Below are 20,620 nucleotides of genomic sequence, written 5' to 3' on the forward strand. Positions count from 1 at the left end.
GATCTGGATGACTGAGAATCTCAGAAACTCATTCAGAATGAATGAATGAATCTCATTCAGAAACTAAACCATATCTATGAATTGAATTTAAAAGGCATATCAGATTGATAACTCTATGGAAACTGCTGAAAAGGATTGATATGTCCTGCTATTGTTAATATAGCATCTATTCTAAAATTCAGACATATTTTGCACCATTTTGAGAATTGTCTGCATTTTCATCACAGCTAAATCAATGAATGTTATCAGGGCAGGCACTTGCTATTCTCAAAGAGCATTAGGAACACACACACACAGTATTATCTTTGTGTAACTGCAACACAAATTATCCAAGCAATTAGAGCTATTTGGGAAACATCTACCCTTTCTGAAAAATGTACATCTTTTATATTGCCATAAAACTGGTCAAGTTGATTTTTCCTCATCTTGTACTAATATAATTCTTCAAGCTTATACAATGAAAACCTTGAGCTAAGAGAGTGATGGATTAAAGAACAATAGCTCCTGAAAAGCTATTATAGTCAAAGTATTATATGTTTAAGAAACAAAATCCTTTGTGTTTCTCTAAAATCACTCTACTCAGAAAATGTGATTTTTCTGCTGTATGCTCTTCAGGGACAGAAGTCTTAAGTCAAATCTCCTCTTTGCAAGGGCATTCCACCAATTGAGAAAGCTCAGCTAAAATGTCACTACTGAAATTGTTTGGAATAAGTAATCTGATTTATTCAGACTCTACCCTATTATTCTGGTCATATTTTCTTAGCTGCTCTTTTCTCAAGAGAACCCCCTTTTTAACCATTCAAGCTGTGTTTCTCATTTATGCTCAGCTCTAGCTTTAGTAATAGACTTTGAGCCTAACTTTCCCAGAGGACAAAATTTTGGATTGACAACAAACTTTGTTTCTTATAGTCTTAATACTGCTTCTAATAAACTACTTTGGAAGCAGTATGCATAGTTCCCTTCCAAAAAAATAGCCATGTATAAATGAAATCTTTGTAGTCATTTGATCAGGTTTACTTATATTTACATTATTTAATAAAATGTCATTTTCTCTTATTTTTGTATTATTTATTAATCAAACTTACATAGCTGCAACTCTGTCTGGCATACAACAATTTTAAAAAGCTAATAAAAACAAACATATAGAATTATAAACCCTAGGAAAGGGAGAATAAAAATATCCACCTCAACAATGGAGCCATCTGAGTAAGTCTCTGGTTTCATGAGAGCCACAGGCCTAACAACATATTCATGTCTTAAGGGCTTTTCGGAATAGCAAAATGATCTAATTTTGTGGTGAAGATAGGGTATACCTCACAGTAGAGAAGGGAGGTCTCCTCAAACCCATCACATGAAGTTCCCTAATTGAAGGTAGGACAGGAAGCAATGGATGGAAACTAATCAAGGAGAGAAGTGATCTAGAATAAATTTTGTGATAGTTAGAACAATTAATCAGCAGAACAATTTGCCTCCAGAAGTTGTGGATGTTCCAACACTGGAAGTTTTCAAGAAGACATTGGACAATCATAGCTATCATGTGGTAAAGGCAGCAGAAGAAACAATTCAAGCAGTTATTGTCAGCCAATACCCATGTGTCTCACAAGGTTCTGGATAAGGAGGGATAATTCCAAAACGCAGTAAAACCTGGTGAGACACATGGGTGTTGGCTTACAATAACTGGTTGAATTGTTTCTTCTGCTACCTTTACCACATGATAGCTATTTTCTTTTGTAATTCAACTAGTATTGCTAACAAATTTAATATTTTGAACAAATGGACTACTCATGGTGGAAAGATAAATGATAAAGATCAAATATATTTGGACATGAGATGACAATGTTTTTGTGAGGCACCTTTTTCAGTTGTCAATCTCAAGCAGCTTTCCAGTTTCATGAGGAGTGGAGGGAAATGAAATGAGTGGAAAGATGCCAACGGTGTCATTGCAAAAGTCAAAATTGTCATGACAAAATACTACTAAGAGCTGATGTTTTGTATGCTATCCATGATCAGACAGCTCTTGGATGACTATAATAAATTTAAATAAATAAATAAATTTGTAACCTACAGTGGTAACAGAGTGGCAATTCATATAAATTTATATTTGTAGAATTATTTTCTAATAAATCTCACTTCCTAAACTTTAACATAAAAGGAGACAAGATGAATGGCAAGGTAAGGAGTCATTTTTAATTTGGGGAGGGAGATGTGGAGCACAGTTGCCAGATTGATAATGTTTAGAGAATAGGACCATATCCTACATATAAATGAACTAGACATGTCTTATTTTTTCCTTTTGTAGAGTTTGTAATGAGTACAGTGAGTGCATGTTTTCTGTCTTAAGCTGGCAGGGCTAACAAAAATTGAATAGGGGATCAAAAATGAGGAATTATATTTAGCCATTATTAAATAAAGCAATTGGCATTCCTCAAAACTCTTCACAAAATCAAAAACATTATACTCATTGTATGTTTTGATCCATAATTTTATAGACTGAAAAAAATTCATAAGGGACAAATTTATAATTCTTTTCCAAAAGTTTAGAACATTCAAATCAGTCAAAAGCAATACAGAAATATTTTACCATACTGTTGTATTTAAATATAAATATCTTATTATTAAGATGTCTATTAAGTATTTCAAATTAAGATCCTCTGTTTCAATATATATATTATGAGGACCTATACTGTTGGTGTCAATAGGCTGACTCTGTAAAACTCTTAGAGAGGGCTGTAAAGCACAGTGAAGCAGTATATAAATGCTATTGCTTTTTTTTTTTAATCTCAGGGCCAACACAGTTTTTAAAAATAAATAATTCAAGGATTCCTGATCAGGATTTTCATTATCACTTTTTTCAGGCCTGATTTCTGTGTCTTTTGTTCCTCATAAAGAAGCAAATAAGAGAGAAATATGTTCATATGATGTTCAGTATTGCTTCATCAGGGGCAATTTATGCTGTTTATTTTAAAAATCAAGTGACCCTTTTTCTTTTTTAGCCACAGTTGAGCAAGGATAAACAATTTCTAAGTTAGAATAATATTGAGCATCTTTGCATTCACACTTGTCAACATAAAATAGCACTTAATGCACCTGACAGATTATAGTAAATAAAAGGTATAGATTCTAGTAAATGAGGGCTATGATATTATGATACAATAAATGTGGTACATTAGGTACTCTATAATTTTTGAGAGACCTTCCTTTGTAATACAGAAGGTTCCTTCTTAAAAAATAAAGGAGGAATTGCAGATGGCTAAGAAGCCAATTGAAGTGTCAAATCAGGGCCCAGAATAGATATAACCATTGAGTCTATGATCTGAACCTTGATCTAGACTCCTTGGCCTAACCTCTAAATACATAAGAATTATGGCTTGTGAGGAGGTAAAGAAAGGAATGAGAGGCAAGGAAATGCACCCTAGGAATAATGAAGGTAGAACATTCTAAATCATTATTTTATATATCTGTATTTCTTAAACAGAAAACATTAATCATGGTTACTCAAAAGGAAATACCACATATTTTGATGGGTGTTACTTCCCAGTAAATATGTTGGGATTTATTATAGTAATTTTTAATTTGAATTAAGATTAAAAACAGACATGAACTTAAATTTTGATTTTCTGGATTAATATAAACAAATTATTCAAAATAACATATTCATTTAAAACTTGATCCAAATGAAAGGACTGATTATATTTTCATAGTAAATTCCTTGTCATATTCCCATGTGGATTCAACTTTTACTTTGTTAACAATTTCTTGGTTTAACACCCAACTCAAATTTATTCATAACGTAGCGACATTTACAGCCATTTGTAGCATTCCATGGTCATGTGACTTTTTTGTGATGGTTTTGCTGATGGTTTAATGACTGCAGAGTTTATATTATGATAGCCATGTTCACTTAATCACCACAACAAAAAAGATCATAAAATCAAGTCAATCATGTGATTGATCAAATTCTCAACCATCTTGGCATACAACCATAATGGGCAACTCCATTACAGTCATATGTTGAGGACTGCCTATATACCATGATTGTCCAATCTTTTGGCTTGCCTGGGCTGCATTGATTGCAGAGGAAGAGCATATAAAATATAAAATATAGTTAATGTTTATAATCACACAATAATGTTAAAAGTTTACCAACTAACATTACTAGCTGTCCAGGGCTATGGCCACAAGTTGCTGATGCCTGCTATATACAAAACCATATTATGAGTTACTTTAGCAGGTCAGTCAGGCTTCTGATTTTCCTTTCATGAGTCATTGATATTTATCTTTGAACTGACATGCCTAAAATTGGACTATTAGTTGGGTCTGATCAATTAACCTTTATTGTCAAATGCAAAGTACCAATGTGTAAATTATCCATGCATTCCTTCTACTTTGCTAAAATAACTCCCTTATGCGTAATTCAGTATCTAAAGAATACTAGAATTAATTACTTAATTATTTGATTTTGTCAAAACTCTTATCTGACAACTCAACTGAACCTAATAACACTTATATATAGAATACACTGATTTAAGGTTCAGTGAGTGTCAAGACTGGATGGTGGCCAGAGTCAGAAGGTGTATATTCAGTATGTTAAATGTTGCAGTATAGCTTCATGCAGAAACAATTCGTCCATTGAACTAATTTTAAACAAAGTTTCAAGCAGTTATATTCTGTAAAGATAAAGAAAGCTGCAAACAAATGAAAAATGGTATTTCAATTGGAAAGCAGACTTTTAATTTTAATACCACAAGTGCTATTACATTTCTTTTCTTGGCGTAATTTTGTAGAATTCAAAGTCAAAACCAGCATATTTCATGCAAAAAAGCACATGCTGCAAAAAATAATAATAGTTTTTTAAAGAAGTCCGAAACAAAAACAACTTTTCAATTTATTGGGTTCTACTAGAAGCCCTAAGTTAAACATGAATAAATTAAATCAGCAGTTCCAAAACATTCTGATCGCATGACCCCTCCACATTCTTAAAAAAGATTGAGGATTCCAAAGAACTTGATTTATGTGGGTTATATTTATCAATATATACTGAATTAGAAATTAAAACTGAGAAATTTTAAAATATATTTATTTGGCTTTGCAGACTTCCCTGAAAGAGTCTTGGGGATTTTCAGGGATCAGGAGACTTCCAGTTTGAGAAGCACTGCATTAAATTAGAGCAAACAAAATGAGTAGCATTTTCTATCCTGGCACTTCAACACAAAATTTTCAAAGAATTTCACAAATTGAATTATTTAATTGAAAATTTGATTGAATAAGCAGCATTTTTAAAGCCCCAATTATAAATTTCAAATCTCTTCTCAAAAAATACCTAACTCCCTAGAATCTATACTATGATCTGATATTATTTTCATGGATTACTGATTTTGTACTTTGCTCAAAGTCAGCACAGCTATCAAAACCCAGCATTACAGCTTTAAAATTAATTCTTATACTGAGTAGACCTTTTTGTTTCCAGTAAGAAAAGACAAGGAAAACAAAGAAAATCACTATACAACAGTTGGATCGCTTGCCTCCTGCACAATTATTATTATTTTATTATTATTTATTATTTTTTATGCCCCCATCTTCCGTACAAGGTGACTCTGGTCAGCATATCCAAAGAATTATTTGAAACAAAATAAAACAATATCTTTCATAAATTCCTTAGGGACAAATCACACTAATTATAAAGAAATTTATGTTCAGCTTGGTGAATTTTATAAAAATTATATTTTACACATGTGTCTGAGAATTTTTTTTAAAAAAAATGTATATATGTAAATCTTTTAGGATTTCCCACTGTGTCAAGAACATGACCAAAATTACTTCATCCATTCTTGATAGATGTTAGAGTCTGAACCAAGGCCAAGATTGTGCAGTTCTTAAAAGAGGAAATTTTGACAAAAATGTTGCCAGGTTCTGCTCCATGGTAATTGCAATTAGAAGTCAATGGGCTTAATCATGCCCAAAGCCTGGATTGGCTAGTTACTTTTACAGTGCTAAAATGACAATTGAATTATATTATTTGGATGCATACATTGGATATAACTTGTTTGTTTCCATGTGTTTTAAATAATTTTATTACTACGTATACATTTTTAAAAATATTGATTTTTGACTGCAAATAAATAAATGGATTTCTCCAGAACTTTCTGATGTATAGTCTGGAGTTATGGTTGCATCTGTAATATCTCAAGGAATCTGTATTACTGATATGATAAAATCTGGAAAGGTCTCTAAACCAGATGAATTAATTATGCAATGGTAAAAAAAGACTAAGGAGAAATAGTTGTTATACTTCTTTAAATAATTCATAAGACATTTGTAAAGCAAAGACCTGACAGTTCCATACTTTGAAACTTTTATCATTGTAACTTTTAAGATGCAAAGATCTTCTTCAGTTAATAAGTTAGTGCCCAATATCCTTGTTAAATTTTGATGCTATAATTTTAAAAGAAAAAAAAGAAAAGGTTTCAAGGTTTCTGGTTAATATAATAGCCTTTTATGCCTATACACATGAATCTATAATGTTAGCTTCAATGGATATAGAAAAAGCTTTTGATATGGTTTAAATCATGTCTTTGGTTCAAAGGTTGCAGAAATTAAGATTTCTTATATAATTTATTTCATGTATTATAATTTAGTATCTTAATCCTTTTCCTCATGTAAGGAAATTATTAATGGTGTTATTTCATTAGTAATTAAAATGAAACAGAATTCATCAAGGATGTTTTTTATCTCATGTAATTTTTAATGTAATATTGGAAGTCCTAACATGTCTACCAAGACAAAAACCATAAAATTAAAGGAATTTGCTTATCGGAATTTGAATATATGTCATTATATATTTCAAGAGTATTTTTAATGATTATCAATAAGCTTCATTTCAGTTTGTATAAACAGTAACGCTGCATGGTAAATATTCTGATAAATTAATAAGTTGGTGCGTGATAAATATCTCAATGAATTTTGCATCAAGACATATTTTGAGAGGAATGCATATGTTGCTTCTACTTAAATAATTTAAACAGACTGATATGTTAATGGTTAATTTTTTTTGAAGGAGCAAAATACTCAATTGTTTTCTGTTAAAATTATGCATTTCTCATGTTGGTGGTTTTAACTTGTTGTCCAATGTTGGCTGATATTGGTTTGAGGATTATAATGTTATCCATTTGGCTGTATCCGACTCTTGGTGATTCTATGGGCCAGATCTCTCCACATCTTCTAATCTTGTACTATTTCTTTGAGTTTTTCTAGTGTCAGCTTTGATGGTGTCCAGCCACTGGTGTCAGCTTTGATGGTGTCCAGCCACTGTGTTCTTTGATGGCCTGGTTACTGCTAACTCTTCCAAACATAATTGCTTTGAATTCCCACATGTGACATGGCCAAAATAAGTCAAATGCAGCTTTGTGATCTTGTCTTCTAGTGACATGTCTGGTGTTATGTGCTCCAGTACTAGATTGTAAGTCACCTTTGCTGTCCAAGGAATATGCATGAGCCTTTTCCAGTTCAAGCAAATCCATCTTCCTGTCTTGCTTTTTTTAAGGTCCAACTTTCACAACCATAGGCAGGGAACATAATATAGTAAAGTAACCTGTATTTGGTAGCCAAGCTGATGTCCTTACTTTTTCATATTCGGCTCATGTTCATCATTACCGTATGACACAGTGCAATCAATATTTTATTTCTGTGCTGAATTCACTGCTTTGAGCTATCTGCGATCCTAGAAAAGTGAATTTTTCCACACATTCTATCTCTTGATCAGTTTCTATTTTGATGTTTCCCTTCTTTGCAGTGGCTATGAGCCTGATCTTTCTGATGTTCAAAAAGAGACCAAAATTCTAACTTTCTTCTTTGATTTTCTTGATCATATGTTCAGGCCTTCTTTGGTTTCTGAGAGGAGGTTTATATCATCAACATTTTGAAAATTGTTGATGTTACTTCTACCAATCTTTACCCCATTTTTTAATTCTTCAAGTTCTAGATTCCTCATGATCATTTTGGCATACAGATTGAATATGAAAGGGGAGAGAATACAACCATGATGCATTCTTTTCTCTGTCTTAAACCAACCAGTGTCTCCATATGGTGTTCACAGTGGCTTCCTGATTTGTGTACAGTGCTTATACCAACTTGACCAGATGTGCTGTACCCCCAGGTCTTGTAGGGCTCCCCATAGCTTCTCATGCTCAACATAATTGAATACTTACTTGTAGCCAATGAAGCACATGTAAATGGTCTTTTAATATTCATGAGATTTTTCCTTGCTCCAGTGCACATTTGCAAGATGGTCACGAGTGCTATGATATTTTCGGAAGCCAGCTTGGACGTCTACTAATTCCTTTTTGATAGTTGGTACTAGACATTGTATAATTTTAAGCAGGACCTTGCTGATGTGCAGGATGACAGCAATTGTGCAATAATTGGAGCAATCTTTGGAGTCCTTCTTTTTTAAGCAATTTTTTGGCTATTTTTAGCAGATATTAGTTTAACTTTACTGGGAAACAAAATATTTACATGTGATTTTTCTTCTCATCACAAAACAACTCTTTGGAGCAAGAGTTATTTTAAAATGGTTGGTAATATTAATTATGGCTCATAATTAATCAACTGTTAAGGGAACCATTTTAAAACTTCTTAGATTTTTCAAAAAACAAATACACATAGAAAGTTTGAATGGCAATATAGAAATTTAAAACAGTTGTTATTCATTGTCTTTGCTATCAATGCCCTTATGGCCTCTGAAATGCTAGGACTTTTTAATATATTGGGGAAGTTCTTTACTAAAACTATATTGACAATTTATTATTACCAAAAATGAAATAATCAAAAATAATGTTGAGTAATACACAAGATCTCTCTGTTTATCTTTTTAGTTATGTGACTACTACCGTGTTTCTCACAAAATAAGACCGGGCCTTATTTTTTTTTTGAGTCCCGAAAAAAATGGTTAGGATGTCTTTTGGGGGTGAATTAATTCGACACCCCCCCCCCCCGTGCACCAGCGCCATCTCCAACAACAGCATCTGAGTTGCTCCCGCTTTTCTCCCATCCCTGTAACAACAAGGAAAAAAAAGATTTTGAGGTACCTGGGAGTGCCGTGTGCTGCATTTTGGTTTAATCCCGAGTGGCTGGGTGGGCGTGAGAAGAGCCGGGCGAGCATCGCTGCTACTGCTACTCTTGGTGCGCCAGCCTCAGGCTCTGCAAGTTTGTAAAAGTCCCAATGCACAGCCCGTTCCTGCATTCCAAGTGCCTAGGCCCAGCTGCAGCTGTCCCACTCTCGCCAGCGCTGTCTCCAATAACAGTGGCAGCAGCGGTGGGAACCGTGGAAGTTACGAAGGTAGCTCCCCCACTCAAGAAGCAGCTGAAACACTTCCACGGTTCCCGCCGCTGCTGCCACTGTTATTGGAGATGGTGCTGGTGTCAGCTGCAGCTCGGCCTGGGTGCTTGGAATGCAGGAACGGGCTGCGCACCAGGACTTTTGCAAACTTGCAGAGCCCGAGCCTGGAGCACCAAGGGTAGCAGCAGCAGAGACACTCACTCGGCTCTTCTCATGCCCACCCAGCCACTCGGGATTAAACCAAAATGCAGCGTGCGGAACTCCCAGGTACCTCAAAATCTTTTTTTTCCTGTTGTTACAGGGACGGGGGAAAAGCAGGAGTGACTCAGACGCTGTTGTTGGAGCTGGCGCTGGCGAGAGTGTCACCAGCACCGGTGGGAACCATGGAAGCTACGGAGGCCTGAGAAACAGCTGAAATGCTGCCAGACATCCACGCCGACACCGCCAACCTGCTGACCCAGGTAAGGGAGGGGTAAGGGAGCCCTCCATGCTCCACCATGATTGGCTGTTAGGAGCAGCTGATGGTGAGGTGTAGCTGCCCACGGGGCACTCCTAATGGCAAGTTCCCCCCACCTTCCCCCCCAATTTCACATGTTTTAAACTAGGCCTAAATTTGGGGGGAGGGGCTTAATTTCATTTTATGCCTAGAAAACATGCTGGGTCTTCCTATTGGTGGTGGGGGCATATTGTTGGAGAAACATGGTAGGAGTTGAAAACAGCACATATTCAGTATTAAAAAAACCGTAACAGAGAATTGTTTGTGTATATGTGTCTTTGAATCAGTATTGGCTTCTAGTGGCTGCCTGGGCAAGTCTTTGCAGTTTTCTTGGCAAGGTTTTTCCGAAGTGATTTGTCATTCCCTCCTTCCTAGGACTGAGAGAGAATGACTGGCCCAAGGTCACGCAACTGGCTTTGTGCCTAAGGCAGGAATCAGCACTTACAATCTTCCAGTTTTAACTGTTGTCTTAACCACTACATCAAACTGGTTCTAACACATAACTGGAGTGCAGTATGCTATATTGCTCAACCAATGGAATCAGACTTTAAAGAATGTTCAATATGCTTGTATGACCTAAAATGTTTAGTAAAGCTAAAACCAAACCTCTTTAGGATCTATCAGACCTGAAATGATTTTTTAAAAATGGCTCTCATCATTCCGCACTGGAGATGTAATAGATTTGAAGGAACTTTGAGATGTACAGTATGTTATGCTGTTTTGACTGCTTAAATATCATTGCAGTGGTGAACCATTTTCTTGGAAGGCAATGAACAGCTAAATATTTGAATATTTGGAATTTTTAAACTCTAGATATAGAAACCTTGTAAAAGACATGATAAAAATAATTGCTAATCAAAAGGTACCATATCCCATTTAGTTTTTTTACCTGTTGTAGCTGAAGCCTATTATGCTAACTTTATAGAATATCTATTAATATAATTCTGGTAGGCACAAAATACAATATGAGATGTTATATTGGTAAAACAATATTAACTGATATGACAACTAGCTGAGATAGATCATTCTGTTTTTACATTTGATTTTATGAGTGTTGTTTTCAAAGACATCTAAGTAACTTCTATTGCCTACCAACACACATGGAAATATAACCCATTAATATCCATGCAATCTATTTTTAAATTAGTCACTTCAGAAAGTAGTTTTAAGGCTACAAATTTTACTAGAAGACGTGGTCTATATATTTAATAACATCACAGAAAGCCTATAACACTTACATAAATATAGCAATTTGGGGGCTTGTATTTTCATAGGGCTTTTTCTATATATAAACTACAAACTTTTCCACTGTTAAAAATATCAGTTGTAGAAAACTGCTAGTTTCATTAATGAAATAACACAGAAAACTGACTTTATCCTTTTCCTCCTTCAGCTAAAAAAATGATCCTTCAAAGCTGTGCTTCCAGACTCCAGGGAAAGGATAGAGAGACCTGCATTGTTTTTCTTACAAATGGAGAAAAGTAGTTTGAGAGAGACTAGTAAAAAGTGACTTCAAAAACTAAGAGTCTCTTTGGCCAGTAAAAAATACATCCCCCAACAAACTGCTTTTGATTCTTTAAAAAAAACATCATTTGATAAAGTACTCAATGATATTCTGAGCAATCTAATTAAATTTGAGCTAGATGGAAGTGGGTGGTTTGGCCTCATATTCAAAGTCAGGTTATCAATGGTTCTTCATCAAACTAGAGTTATCTGCCAAGTAGGGTCCCATAAGATTCAGTTCTGGACTGCATAGATTGGCCATGAAAACACAATTTGTGGAAATGATAGGTGAATACAAATTGAATATGAACAAGCATTATATTATGGTTGAAAAAAAGACAAAATGTAAGGCCATATTAACAGATGTAACTATTCTATCCTATCCTATACTGTATTGGGCAGTCTGTACCAAGTATTATGTCCAGCTCTAATACCATATTTTAAGAAGAATTCAGAAAAATGAGAATATTTCAAACAGGTCTTTGAGGATGATCAGGGGATTAGAACTAAGCTCTGTGAAGAGAGGTTGAAGAAGTAGAATATATTTAGCTTTCAGAAGAAAAGCCCAAAGGGGATATGATAGCATTCTTCAAGTAGCTAAAAGGAGGTCACTCACAGAAGAAGATTTAAACCTATTTTGTCACCCCAGAGTACAAGAATAATTTTTTTAAGTTACAGGAAGGGAGATTCAAACTGAAAGGAAGAGTTCTCAACCCCCCAAAAATAAGAACTGTTAAATATTACTCAGAAAGGCAGTAGGATCCTCTTCACTTGATGTATTTGAGTAGAAGTTGGATAGCTAACTGTCAGAGATACTTTAAATTAATCCCAAAAGTGTGAAAAGGAACCCTGGTGATACAGTCGCAGTGGTTAGAGTGCAGTACTGCAGGCTACTTCTGCTGACTACGGGCTGCCTGCAATTTGGCAGTTCAAATCTCACAGGCTCAAGGTTGACTCAGCCTTTCATCCTTCCGAGGTGGGTAAAATGAGGGCACAAATTGTTGGGGGCAATATGCTGACTTTGTAAAACCACTTAGAGAGGGCTATAAAGCATTGTGAAGTGGTATATAAGTCTAACTGCTATTGTTATAACTAATTAAACACTGTCTTCTAGCTATACCAGTTCCCAGTGTTTACAGGTTAAGTTTATGATTTGCTCTAGAATTTTTCCAGATACCTCACTTCATATTGATTGATATATGCATATATTGATATAGGACGTTTGGGGGAGGGGGGGGGAAGCCACACAAGCGGATTATAAACATATGATCTTCTTGATTCCAAAAACTCTTTGATCTTTGCCTTCAATTCTAAATGAAAATGTCCTAATGAAATATATTTAAAATGAAAGGACTGCTTATATATTAATATATTTATTACAGAAGTGACAACTATAGATTCATAATTAGAAATCAGACAACAAAAATATAAACTTTCATTAAATCTTTGTCTTCACTTTCAGCTCATTTCAAAAGTTAAACTCTATAAACAATTGGATGTTTGGTTCTAGCAGTAAACAGTTCAACCACTTTAAAAATCAAATATCCACTTAAAAATTGTTACAGTAGGTTATATGATTGCAAAGAAGAGCAATATTTAATCTGTTCGGTCTTAAGGAACTAACTGATGCAACGTTCTGTTATCAAAATGTTTTGATTCTGGCTGCTTAAAATCATGGATCTTATTAAAGTTGATCTATGAATTATTGTAACAAGGCCATAACATCGAAGTCACTGTGCCAAATGTATTTTGGTAACACAGAAAACCTTTTTGATACTCTTAACAGGCACCAAGCGTTCTTGGTCTATCTTGGCTGTGAAATCAAGCAGATGTTTTAAGATCCCTGATAAATATGTGCTCTGCATCTTTCCCAGAAGGAAGAAAAATGCTCTGCATCTTTCCCAGAAGAGAAGAAAACAAAATATCCTTATTATGACTTGACTTTTAACTTTTTAAAATGGGAATAGATACATGCAATTGTCATTACCATTTATGTAAGTTTGGTAACAAATTATAGTACTAGTAAACTTTCACCCCAAAAGCGATAAAACAAGGCAGCCTATGTCCCTTCTTTCTGAATTTTACACATCCACTGCTGTCCATTGCAGGAATGTGCAGGCTGAGGATGTGGAAAGGAAATATCTTTAAGGGAACACATGTTCCCAGAGCTGTCTTTCTTTAGCGTCAGTGAAATAAGGACTAACCAAAAATGAGGAAGGGGGAGACATAACTCTGAGTCACAACTAGTTCCCTTGGGACAAAGAACATGGAGAAAAAGAGAGTCCTAATAAAAGGCAAGGAACAAATTCTTTTTGCATGTATGTGCAAAAAATAACCCCCAATGCTGTATATTTTGCTCCATAATAAATTGAAAATAAGTTTATCTGAATTTCACACTATATCCAGGGTCACTGAATGTTGTATGAATATCAATTGGTAAGGAAAAGTTATGCATGCTACTATGTTTGTCCCATTTTTCTACAAAAATACTCTGTTTATTGCAGATGAAGCAGATGTACGTTTTAGTCTCTGCTAATAAGGAAAGTACCGGAGAATGCTGTAGCTGTCCAGATCATATTTACAGTATATAATACACATAGAAAGGTATCACAGGCTACTGCAGTATATTACAGGTAATCTTTGACTTACAACCACAATGGAGCCAACAATTTCTGTTGCTAAATGGAACAGCTGTTAAGTGAATTTAGCCCCATTTTACAACCTTTTGTGCCACAGTTGTTAAATGAATCACTGCTATTGTTAGGTTAGTAAGTTGTTAAGTAAATTTGTCTTCCCCATTGACTTTGCTTGTCAGAAGGTCACAAAAGGTGATCACGTGATCCTGGGAGACTGAAACCCGCATAAACATGAGTCAGTTGCCAAAGCATCTGAATTTTGACCATGGGAATGCTGCAATGGTCATAAGTGTGAAAAATTGTCATAAGTCACTTTTTCAATGCCACTGTAAGTCTAAATGGTCACCAAATGAACTGTGGTACATCAAGGACTACCTGTACAGGTCAATTAATCTCTAGGTAAAATGATAGAAAACATTATGGTATTACAGAATCATAAACCAAGGACAGGATTACCAAATCTAGACTGCAAAAATCTTGGTGACCATTAGACGCACCTGAGAGAAGGTCAAGAAGGAGTGGGTGGAAACTAATTAAGGAGAGAAGCAACTTAGAACTAAGGAGAAATTTCCTGACAGTGAGAACAATTAACCAGTGGAACAACTTGCTCCAGAAGTTGTGAATTCTTCAACACTGGAAGTTTTTAAGAAGAGATTGGATAACCTGAAATGCTATAGGGTTTCCTGCCTGAGCAGGGGGTTGGACTAGAAGACCTCAAGGTGCCTTCCAACTTTGTAATTCTATTCTATTCTACTCTACTCTACTCTACTCTACTCTACTCTACTCTACTCTACTCTACTCTACTCTACTCTACTCTACTCTATTGTCAACTAGACTTTTCTATCTCTCTTTCATACCAACTAGTGGTTCTCAACCCAGATCTAGTAGCTTTCTACTAGGACCAATTCTGCTAAATAGGAGCTAACGTGCAAATCCTATGTCATTAACCTTGTACACTTTTTAAAATTTGTCAACAAGTATACCAGCAGCATTATTCTAACAGATACTATATGCTCGAACTTTTCTGCCAAACCAAGTGCTGCTATAAGTATGGATAATTTACAGCTTAGATTGTGATCTTCTCCAGAAATTCTATCTTTTATAGCAGATGAAGGATAGGCCCATGAAAAGTGTTCATGGCCTCAGAATTAAGGGTGTCAGTTTCAAACTGTTTATTAAACCCTTTCCTCATTCAACATCATTTTACAGCAAGACATGTAAATAAATTCAGGATACATACTGCAGACATCTAATTTGATTTGTGTATGGATAATATTATTACTCAGCTCTATGCTGTGATGAAAAGCAAGCAAAACAGATCCCTCCTTTGTCAAAAGGGCATTGACATAACTAAGACTGCAGCAGAGAATTGTGCTGCTGTGCTTGATAGCTTACCAACCTTTGGCTGTGTCTTTGTGATGAGGAGGAATGTCCTGGAGAATGCTTATCTGCTATCTTTTCTGATCTTTTTGGTGTTTTATGTAAAATCCTAAAGGGGAACAGGGCTCTGATACCCCAAAATTTAGGTTCCTAATTGCCTCCCATTATACGTTCCCTAAACTGCCACAATTTTTGCTCAGACAGCTACTGAAAAACATTCCAACTTTTTGGTCTGTATCATTAAACAAATACAGCAGCCTAAACCTTTTGGAGAAGTATGATGATTCTTTTGGCATTTCTCTCAAATCATTTACATATAGGTGTAGTTTTTAAATTCATCAGCTTAGCATAGATTTTAATTTATTTATGACCTTTGTTTAAACCAGTACTATTACCATTTGGCTGTTTGAAGCCCTGAAAGATCAGGTTAGGGATACATTATCATGGAAAAAAAATGATGTGGTCACTAAGAGTTGACAACAGTTTGATGGCTCACAATCAAATCAGTCAATCACAACTTTCAAAAAGCCTTTAATAAATCCCACCATCAAAAGTTGCTGACAAAACTCTACATTAAGAGGTGTAGTCATCAATTGGTAACTTGCTAAGAACAATACAATTAAATGGAGAAGTTCACCTTGAAGAGATATACAAAGTAGATTTTGGAAATTTTAAAAATATAAATGATAACTTAGGTAAATATAATAAGATAGTTATCTATGGAGATTCTCAGTCATCCAGGTCATGGTTGTCCCAAAAACTACCACAATAAGGACAATTCTACATTCAGGATGTAAAATGAAAAAGGATTGAATGAGTTCCACAATAGTCTCTCCTGGTTGAAAAAATTGCAAATATAATTCAATGTGCAAAGTGATTGTGTTGGTGCAGTAAACTTAACATTAATGGGGCCTGGTGTGCAGTGACTGGCAGCAACTATCATGGAATAATGGCTAATAATGAATAAAATATCAATGAAAATTTCAATCCAAAGTAACTTCTGCAAAAGAATGAAAGTGAACTCCACAGAGAGAATTATAATTCTCCATATCTGTGGTGCCATTCTATAAATCTATGGCTGTAAAAATATATTGTGGAGCTAAAACATGTCCCTGTAAGGAAGAAATATTTGGAGATTTTTAACGGAGAGCAAAGGTGATTTGGGAGAAGATGCCAGATGAATATAAAATTATTCAATGCATAATTAGACTTTCTCTCTTTCATAATGTTAGTATTAAATGCCATTACAACTAAATGCAGAGCTATTTAGGACTGATAAATGGAAACACAACATTAAACAATGCAAAATTGTATTACAGTATTTGCTAGCATTAAATAAGGTAAGGGGTCACCAACTCAGCTGGCTTTAAAACAAAACTAGACAAAGGGCACGGGAGACAGTTTTGTAACCTTTATAATTAAAGACTCAATAGCTGAATATTTGTCTGAATTACAGGCAGCAGCAAGCCTTAAATATCAGCAGTTGATAAGAAACAATGAGAACTAATACTAACAGGCCTAGCTATAAGCTTCCCAATCATAGTCTAATACTTTTACCAATACATGACCCTGGCTTTCATGAGCTAAATAAAACTTCCAAAATATTTGTAGTAAATACAATCTAATATGCATTTTGTAAATACTTAACATGGCCTTAAGACAAAGATAAGAAACCTGTGGCTCTCCAAATGTTGCTAAATACAACTGCAGCATCTCCTCACCACTGATGGGCCGCTGTCATCAGTCATCAATATCAGTTGAGCAAAAACTTTCCAATATTTACATCATAGAATACTAGCATATAATCAGATACATTCTGGTAATTTACAAACAGGTTCTGAAAGCACCAGTCATCCTTCAAACCTTGAAACTTGATATTTCTTTATTTCTTTACTTATTTCTTTACTTAATTTATATGCCACCCATCTCACTATGTGACTATGGCTAGCTTACTTTGAAGATGGAGTTATCTCTCAGATTCATTCTCTGAAAACTGTCCATAATAATGTCTTTAAAACATCACAGATAGTATTGTGCCAAGAACTTACCCAACCACTTAAAAAATACCTACTATTCAACAACCCTCCTTTTTAGTCCAGTATTGCTTTCCATGACCAAAAATGAAAAGAAGGGAAAAAAATTCTCCACACTAAGTACAATTCTATTGCGGTCCCAATCTTTTCTCTTTTCTTGATTGCTTTGGCTACCCTCTTCTGTATGTTTTTCAGTTCTGGTCTTATGATCAGATAAGTCTTGAATATAGCTTTAGGAGCTAACCACAGAAGCTTTCTGAAATAACAAAGCATCTTGTGGCACCTCAAGGTCAAAGAAATTTATTAGTAAATAAACTTTTGTAGACTATGATTCAAAAAGTTCATGCAATAATAAACTTAACAGTTTATTCTTAGGTTATTGTTTTTTTTATCAAAGGCGACACAAATTTTCCTTTGGAAATTTTTCCCATAACTCATCCAAAGACTAGCTTCCTAAAACTTGGTAGAGCTGATTCTCTGATTCTAAAACAGCAGTACTAGGCCAGAAACTTGCCTTGGAGATTTAGTCTATCTTACCCAACTTAGTGTCTTCTATATTTGTTCAGAATCTTCCAGTCTCCAAGAGTTCATCACTATTGGAGGATTTTCCAAAATTTGGGAAACATTTCTTAGCCCTACTTTCAGATTCATCACGAATGGTTTATCCTTAGTACTACTTTCCAGAAAGTGCCTTGATTCTCATTAAGCCATGGTTTGTCTAATTATTTATGGATTAAACCACTGGGTTGGAACATACAAACCCACAGACCACAATTTATAAACCAGAACAACTTGTTCACTTATGCAAAACCAGTCAATTTACACTATTTAGCTTGATGCACACACCCAGCCAACTTAACATAAATGTCAGTTAGCAGCCACTTTGGTCCATTTGTCCCGCACTACTACCTTTAGTGAGAAGCAACCCCAGATCGCTGGCAGGATTTCCTGCCCTTACCTGGATTTTCCTCTTCTCGCAGGCAGGCCCGGTCCCTTGCACGACGCTGTCCAGCACAGTGACCAGGTCGGCGTCCGGCGCCACGAAACACGAGTTTCTGGCCACCCTGATAGCGTCCTCGATCTCCGCGAAGCGGAAGACGCAGAGCGCCGAGGGCTGCGGAGCCTGTCGACCGCCAAGGCCGGCACCCGGGGAGGCAGCTTTCTCAAACACCCCGAAGAGCAGCTCCTCCGGCTGGGGCGAGGGAGGACTGCCGGGACCCACCTGCAGGGCGGCGCGAGCGGGAAAGACGGAGACCAGCCTGTTGAAGAGATCCCCGGTGGAGACTCCCGGTGTGACCCCGCCGGCTCCAGGGTGGCTACATTGCAGCGCCATTTGAATGTAAGACTCGGTCAACTTTTTGGTCTCGCCGTTACCGCCGCCGCCGCCGCCGCTGCTGCTGCTGCTATTGAGCGGGGTGGCCTCGGCCGGGTCCCCCAAGCAGATGCGAGCCAAGAGGCTGTGCGAGTGGCTCTCCTTTTCGCGCGCATTCGCCTCGCTGTTGAGGGCCAAGTAAGCATAGGAGGCCGAAGGACGGCCAAGCGGGGTGCCCTGAGGCAAAGGCGGGAAAGCGGCCGGTGCGCGGCCGGCTTTGGCAACCTGGGATCCCCGGGACGAATAGGGGGCCCTCGGTCCCGCCTGAGAACTCCGGCCTCCGGAGGCGCCCCCTTCCGGGCGAGAGGGCGTCGCGCCTTGGCTTCCCCGGTGGAGGAAGGCGCGGACGAAGCTGAGCTTGTGCCGGTCCTTGGCGCCCTGCTTGATCTTGAAGATGTTGTCGTCGGACGGGTTGATGTCGAAAGTGAAGAGCCGGGCTAGGTCTCCGCGGGCGTTGAGAGCCCGAATGGCGATCTCGGGCGTGTTCTCGAAACGGTGATCTTCCAGGCTGGCGTTGCGCGGGAAAAACGGGCTGCCTAAGCCGGTGTAAGTGGCGGCCACCAAGAGCCTCGTGTCTTGCCCGGATTGCTTGAGCACCAAGCCGACGGTGGAGGCGTTGGCGTGGTTGGCCGCCACGTTCAGCATGCTGGGGAAGACCGTGACCTGGTCGCCTCCTTCTCCTCCACCTGTCCGAGGTGGGAACGGGACGGCCACCACCGAGATGTTGTCCATGCTCCGCAGCTGGCAGAAGCCTTGGTAGACCGAGCCGCAGACCACCAGGATGCCTTGCTCCGGGTCCGGCTGCAACAGCTTATTGTAGTTGTCGGTCGGCTTCTTGGCGTGCTCGCAGGACGCCTGGGGCAGTTGGGGTGCGTGGCACAAGGGGTTGTCCTCCTTGGGGCCCACCTGCTCTTCCACCTCCAGAGTCAGGTTGGGAGCCGAGAGTTGATAAAGCCGGTTGACCGCCGCCAGGTAGATCCTGCCGCCCGACCCATCCAGGGCGAAGTTGTTCGTAGCGGTGGGCGAGACGAACTTGTGCTGCACCTTCAGCCCACGCCCGAGCACCGGCAGCACCAGGGAAACCACCAAGAGGTGGAAAACACGGCCGCGATCCGGTGACAGTACCTGGTTAGCGCCTCGCCGATCCCGCAGAACCATCCTGCCTCCTGGGCTGTCGCTCTGCACAGAGCATGAGGTTCCTTGGCTGTGCAATTGGGGAGGGGAGGTGGCAGCCGCAAAAGAGGAAAACCTGTTTCCTGCGGAGGATTTAATGCGCCTCGAACCCTGAGAGACGCCAACAGGAAAGTCCCGAGCCTTTTGTTGCAAGCTATCCACAGCCTTTTGCCTCCTTACCGGACCGGCGTCTCCAATGGGGTTAAAACTCAAACGTCTGAGAAAAGCTGCGCCCTCCCCTAAGTCTGACAGCTTCACTCTCTCTCTCTCCTTCCCCCTCCCTGTAACTGTGGACAAGCTGCTCGCTCCGACTTCTGAGAGGTCCTTCTTCTCTCCCTCTCCCTCTCCCTCTCTTTTTTTTGCAGTATTCGTTTTTCCTTTATTTATGGTTTGTCATGTGAGTATGATTAAGTTTAAGCCGCTGTCTCCCCCCCCCTCCCCAAACTGAAAGGCAATCACTGCATCAGTCCCCAAAACAAAGAAGCGGCTCTTGATAGCAGCTCCTTTGCTAACAAATAACTCTTGTGTTTTCCTTTTTTGATGTTGGGAAGCAAGAATGTAGGATTCATGGGCGGGCAGGGTGTGGGGGAAGACAAGGAAATCAAAAACTTTTCTCATCCAGCCGTAAAGCAACATTGCAATCAGTTGTTAAGGACTGAGTTAGCCAAACAAGGTTAATTTCGCAGACAAATA

General features: G+C 37.8%; 1 protein-coding gene across 2 annotated transcripts in view; it reads right to left on the reverse strand.

Moving 5' to 3' along the window:
- Positions 1-20,041, reverse strand: part of PLXND1 (plexin D1) — a 184,223-nt gene extending 164,182 nt beyond the window's left edge. Inside the window, exon 1 of one of the 2 annotated variants that reach the window (XM_087923737.1) lies at positions 18,341-20,041. In XM_087923737.1, coding sequence (XP_087779863.1) covers positions 18,341-19,912 — 1,572 coding nt within the window. In that variant the 5' untranslated portion in view covers positions 19,913-20,041. The remainder of the gene's footprint in view (positions 1-18,340) is intronic. The other variant, XM_026722891.2, reaches the window with a different exon arrangement.
- Positions 20,042-20,620: the final 579 nt, after the last annotated feature.

This window comes from Pseudonaja textilis, chromosome 2, assembly GCF_049901715.1.
Source record: "Pseudonaja textilis isolate UNSWEBS1 chromosome 2, rPseTex1.2, whole genome shotgun sequence".
Classification (NCBI taxonomy): Eukaryota; Metazoa; Chordata; class Lepidosauria; order Squamata; family Elapidae; genus Pseudonaja; species Pseudonaja textilis.